A 5870-nucleotide genomic window follows, 5' to 3' on the forward strand; every position below is an offset into this window, starting at 1 on the left:
GCATTCTCATTAATGTGATGGATGACATCACTAATTATACCCATTTTGTTGGTATCCAATGATTTGTGTTCGGGAAATGATTTGGTTGATGCAAGTTTCAACTTAGACTCTCATGTTTATTGTTTCTTCCTGGAAAATATGGGCAGTAACTATAGTGCAACTCCAGGTTCAACACAGCTGCTGAACTCGTGGTTGCAACACTGGCAGGCCTTTATAGTGATTTGTTATCCTTATATTCTCTCATTGATCCAGTTAGTATAAGACATGATATAGGTTTTGTAATGCAAGTATTGGTCCCATGGGGGAGATTAGGTGCCATAGGCAGGCAATTTTTGGTTTTGGTTCAAACACTGCACGATGTGCAAAGCAGGTATATAAGATTGAGTTTGGGACACTTTGAACAGCAGCAGTTTAGAGGGTTGGTTGCTGCATCATGGTGCAGCAGTGTGTGTGAGTGGTTATTGCAGATGGAATAGGCTTAAGGAGAGCTTTCAGGAAACTTGGCACAAAGGATGCAATTCTTGAGCAGAAGAACCTATGCAGAGGGTTCATGTGCTGGTTGCTGTGATGACAATAGGGCCTTGTAGGAAATATGTATTACTGAACCACTCTGTTGGAAATGATTTAATACATATTTGGTGGATGAGGACAGCTAATGAAGTGGAGGTGCTGAGTTCAGAACTGGTGGTGTATGTGTACTGGTCTCTGATGTGATCATAATATGCTGCTGAGAAGAAGAGGAAGTTGGGAAAGGAGGTGGTATATTGATGAATACTGGTGGAGGACATAATGATAAACTGGCACGACTAAAAACCCCGAACAACAGCACAAATTCAGTGTCTTTGAACTTATTTGCTTGATGCTGGTTGCTCTGCAAATGGTGCTGACAGTAATGTCAAGTGCATCAGTGTAGCAGTTGCTGATTGTTGCAGCAAGAGGTTTCTGATGCTATCAAGAGGAGAATGTCTTGTTGCCATCATACTCAAATCCTGTGGGAGGAGAGTATGATGGTAGTTTTTGCTAACCATGTGTTCTTTTTTGCAGGTATTGGAATTGATGGCTATTCATGGATTCATATACATCAAAATAGGAACAGATGCAGCAATACATGGGCAGATACACAACTCACAGGGCCTAGTACAAGATCAGAGGCTACAGATGAAGATTGCAGTCCTGGTTTTACTGATTTTTTCTGCAGGTGGCAGGCTATGCTGGACTGGTGTTAAGTCATATCACCTATTTCCTATTGATTCTAATCTATTAGAAAATGATATGGGAAGTACTAAAATGCTAGAGAAGAAAGGCAAGGCTGCTGCAGTGACACAGGAACCTTACTGATATAATGTGCAGCTGAAGGATCATAGTTGAAAATAACAGAAAATGATAGATGTATAGTTGTCGATCATCAAAGAGGCAACAGAGAAAAAGAAGATACAAGAGGAACTGTTTATATGGCCATATATATCATGGAAATTGCAGTATAAAGCTCTAACTTGCAACGGGTTAAAATTGACAATTATGGGCATGAAGTGGAATTGCTGCTATTAATGACTGAGCACATGAACACTTTGAGTACACATGGGCTACAATTTCTATTTAGTGTCTGGTTCTTAGTTGGTGGTATTAGCACCCCCGGGGTGCTCATCCACGAGAACGGTCAATATTTAGAGAATGTTTGCCTTGGGACATATTGAGGGCCACAAAAGAGCATGTGAGATACAGAAACATAAGTTCTTCATGGAGCAGATTTTTTGGGTTTTTTTTGATCATCAGCTGCTCGGATCAATTATTCATTACATTAGTTCAATTTCATTCTATTAGTTATTTTTTAAAAATTTGTAACATCAAGTTAAGAAAGTTATAAGTCTTATTTATCATTAGGTTAAATTTGTTTCTTCCATTAGCCTTTTTGGCTACATTTGTCAACCCTTTGCTTTCTTTGATAAAAATTTATAAAAATTACCCCCGGCCAAAAGCCATATTTTTTTAAAAAAAAAACATCCTTTTGGTGGTAAGATAAAATTGATACACTCAACTCAAACCTTATCAATTTTAAATATATAGAATTAGCTTAAAAATTTCAGTTTCTAGACCATCGTAGTGGCACCACACATCCACCAAATCCGGCTAGGAGATATTTAGGTAATAATGAAAGATTGAATTAAAAACTAAATATTAAGAATCATATATTATCAATAAAATTTACAGATGTCCCGCCCACAGAAATGATGTACTATATTAAATTTTAAACCGATCAACTAATCTTCTCTAATTTTAGGATTTCCATACGATAGATGTGAAAATCTTACTCCTTTCCAAGACCTGAAAACATTTGAAATAATAAATAAATTCTTTAACTTTTTCTACATTTCTTTTTCGATAAAGTTTCAAGTTCTTGATATAGTCTTCTAACCCCTTAGGACTCAGAGGAAAGGGTTTATGTAACTGGGACCGATTATATTTAACACAATTTAAAATTTCAGTAATAAAAAACTATTAAAAAAATAATTTTTAACATTTTTTTTTCACTTTTTTGGGGAGAGTGAATATACCCCCTCTGCCACATCGGGCGTTTCCCCCCTTTTTGGCCCCGGGGAGAAAATTTTAAAAAGACCCGGGAGCAAAGGCCCCAGTAAAAAATGGGGGGAAAAACCCGGTAATGGTTTGGGGGGTATTTGGCCCATTTTCTCTCCTTTTAAATTTAAAAACATTTTAAAAATTTAAAATTTCAGTTTAACCCATATTTGACACCTATATGGACTCAGACTTGGATTTCAATTCCAAAGTAAGAAAAATTTTACAAGAAAAACACAAGCAAAATAAGATCCATATATAAAGTTGATCTGTTTGGAACAATATGTCTTTCAACAATGACAGTGATGTTCATGCTTCAGTAATGAAAAAGAACAATCAAGTAAATTGAAACAGAATTGAACAAACTAATAACTAGAAAGCGAACAGTTTCGACTGATGAAGATCTCGAAATGAACCAGAAAACATGATCCTAGTTTCCAGCAAAGTCATGCCTTGATTTCTCCTGCAAAAAAGTGGAAGATAATGTAAAGCGCGGAAAGAAACAGAGGAGAAGCGTTGCAGATAGGTTTTTTTTTTTTTTTTTTTTTTGCATACCCGGGCTCGAACCGGAAACCCCGGGTTGAAGAAGAGCCCCATCCGCTACACCACATCCTTTGGTGGTGTTGCAGATAGGTTTCTCTCCATCAAAATAGTGCCGTAAAAGTCAATGTGAGATATAATTAAAAAAAAAACCTGATATTTTCTATTCTGAATCATGTTCCAACGGTATGTTTAAGTTAAAAAACACCAAAAGAATGATTATGACTCAAATCATATACTGATTGTGAAGAATAGAACACCTTAAGAAAAAAGAGTCATACAGGACACTGAATTAAATGGAAGACACATCATGTAGAGACTAGAGACATGCAGTCTCATAGGACTATGTATGGATAATAATACCATCTGGACATGAATTATGAATATTATTCTGTAATACTTGCTTAATCATTGTTAGGAAAAAAAAAGTCAACAGACCTTTTTAGGGTTTTTTAAATGAATTTAATTGGGTGCTTTTTAGTTTTTTTGGGTCATTTTTTCGCTGATTCTACGTTTTTGTGTGTTCTCCAGCATTATCTCTTGAAGGCTGCCTACACCAGCCAACTCATATGGCACAGCCTCAAGATTTTCACAAGATTTAAGAACAAGGTTCCTAAGTTTTGGAAAATTAACTTTTGAAGCCTCCCAAAATTTCAAGTCTGCCTTATCGATCCACAAAACTTGGAGTTGACAAAAAGGTGTTGTTTCTAGCCTCCAGGACTCTCCTGTGAATGCATTTTCTTTCAATTTTAACACCTCAAGGAATTCCAACTCCCCCAATTTTGCAGCCTCACTCCAATCAAACCTTGTGCTTGACAAAGATAACTTCTTCAATGTACCTAAAAAATTGAAGAATGATGGAGGGAGGTGAGGTGCTCTACTCATGTGATTAACATCATTCAACAGTTTCAAATTTTCCAGGCAGTTTAAGCCTTCAAGGTTTCCCCTAGTTCCAAATAAAACCTCCATATTCCCTTTAATACCCAACTTTTTGAGTTTACTAGCCTTTGAAATCACATCTCTCTTGCAACTTTCAGGTGCAACGATTGAAAGAGTTTGTAGGCTTGAATCTTTACCTGTTTGGGTAGGAGGAAGCGGCAATATTACAGGGATATTGGAGTGAAGATGCCTCAACTTTAACATACTCCATATGTCTGCTTTTATGTCAAGAATGGACTCTGATGCACTCGTATTAACTATAAGAGTTTGTAAACACTTGAATTTACCAAAAAATTCAGGGAGGCCTGTGAAGTCACCTGAAATAGCGAGATACCTCAAATGAATTAGGCGATGAAAACCCCCGGAGAAAGGAATTTTCAGGCATTCAATGTCCAAGACCCTGATTAATGGAAATGCACTCCGGAAGAGTTGGATGTCAGCAGAAGACAAGTTGATTCTTGTTTGTTCTGAGGAATAACAATAGAAAGATCTAACATGCTCTGCGACTGGTTTTGTGGAGAGAAACTTAAGCAGAGCAGAGGGTTGCATCTCACAAGAATCCTGAAGACTCCTTTTCCTAGTAGCCTCTTCTTTGCAGAACTCATGCAACAAGTCATGAATGCGACATGTTTTTACTTGACCATCATAACTCCTCTGCTTCACTATCAACAAGTTCCGGTCGACAAGGTTGTTCAAATAATCCTCTGCTGTCTTCTCAAGCGTGGATGGCCATATTAAGCCTTCAGCCATCCACAAGCGAATTAATTTCCTAGCAGGGATATCAAAGCCTTGAGGAAAAGCACGACAATACAAGAAGCACTCTTGCATTTCGCGGGGCAAATGATCATAACTCTTCTTTACTACTTTCAAGCAACTTTTTGGATCATCTTTATTTAAAAGATGATGCCCCACATTTTTCTCAACTTTTAGCCAATCACTTGGGCTAGTGCAACGTCGTAATTCTCTTGCAATTGCTACTATTGCAAGTGGTAATCCACTACATTTTCTTGCAATGCTTTCTCTACGTAGTAGCGCCACAATAGGACATCTTCTCCTGCCATAAACTTTTTTTTGCAACAGCTTCAAACTTTCATCTAGAGTCAGCAATTCCAGGTAATGAGGATCCTTATTAGCACTAGTTGCCACGTTTTCTATGCGAGTGGTCATCATGATTCGATGGCCATTTTTTTTCTCTGCAAAAAAGTTCTTGACAGGATCTACAACTTCTGTCCCCCAGACTTCGTCCAAGACAATGAAACATCTACCAGCTATTTCGTTCACATCCTTATCTCGATTTTCTTCGATGCTGTCTTTTTTAAGCGCTCTGAGAATATTAGGAAGTATATCCTTTTTGTCGTATGATTGGCCAACATCAATCCAAATCCTGTTGGGAAACTCGCATGAAATTTGAGAATCATCGTAGACTTTTCGTGCGAGTGTGGTTTTGCCAAGTCCGACCATGCCAACAATAGGGACAATATCTAAATCCTCTGGTCCTTCAACGAATCGCTTGATCAATTTTTTCGCCTCCTCGTTAATAACGCCAACCAATTCGTTATCATCCAACGTAAGATCCTAAATTTAAGATGAAACATCAAAAGGTCAGAGTTGAAAATCTTCGTGTTTACTGAATTTGGTCTAAAAAAGTTTTTAATTTCTAGTAATGCAGCCATGAGATGGAACTCCATTTACGCAAACATGTTGAATAACAACAAATATAATTGATCAGTTTGTCTTGTAAAACAAATATCCAAACTAGACTTATCCAAAAAAACTTTTTTTAGAAATTTTTTTTACTTAAAATTTTTAAAAATCCA

General features: G+C 37.1%; 1 protein-coding gene across 1 annotated transcript; it reads right to left on the reverse strand.

The window, feature by feature from the left end:
* Nucleotides 1–3591: 3591 nt before the first annotated feature.
* Nucleotides 3592–5628, reverse strand: LOC132043750 (putative late blight resistance protein homolog R1A-10; the record flags this gene model as incomplete). The annotated part of the gene is made up of 1 exon (XM_059434214.1): nt 3592–5628. A coding segment is annotated over one exon (2037 nt), but the record flags the coding sequence as incomplete, so codon positions are not given.
* Nucleotides 5629–5870: the final 242 nt, after the last annotated feature.

Source organism: Lycium ferocissimum, unplaced genomic scaffold (genome assembly GCF_029784015.1).
Source record: "Lycium ferocissimum isolate CSIRO_LF1 unplaced genomic scaffold, AGI_CSIRO_Lferr_CH_V1 ctg28485, whole genome shotgun sequence".
Lineage (NCBI taxonomy): Eukaryota > Viridiplantae > Streptophyta > Magnoliopsida > Solanales > Solanaceae > Lycium > Lycium ferocissimum.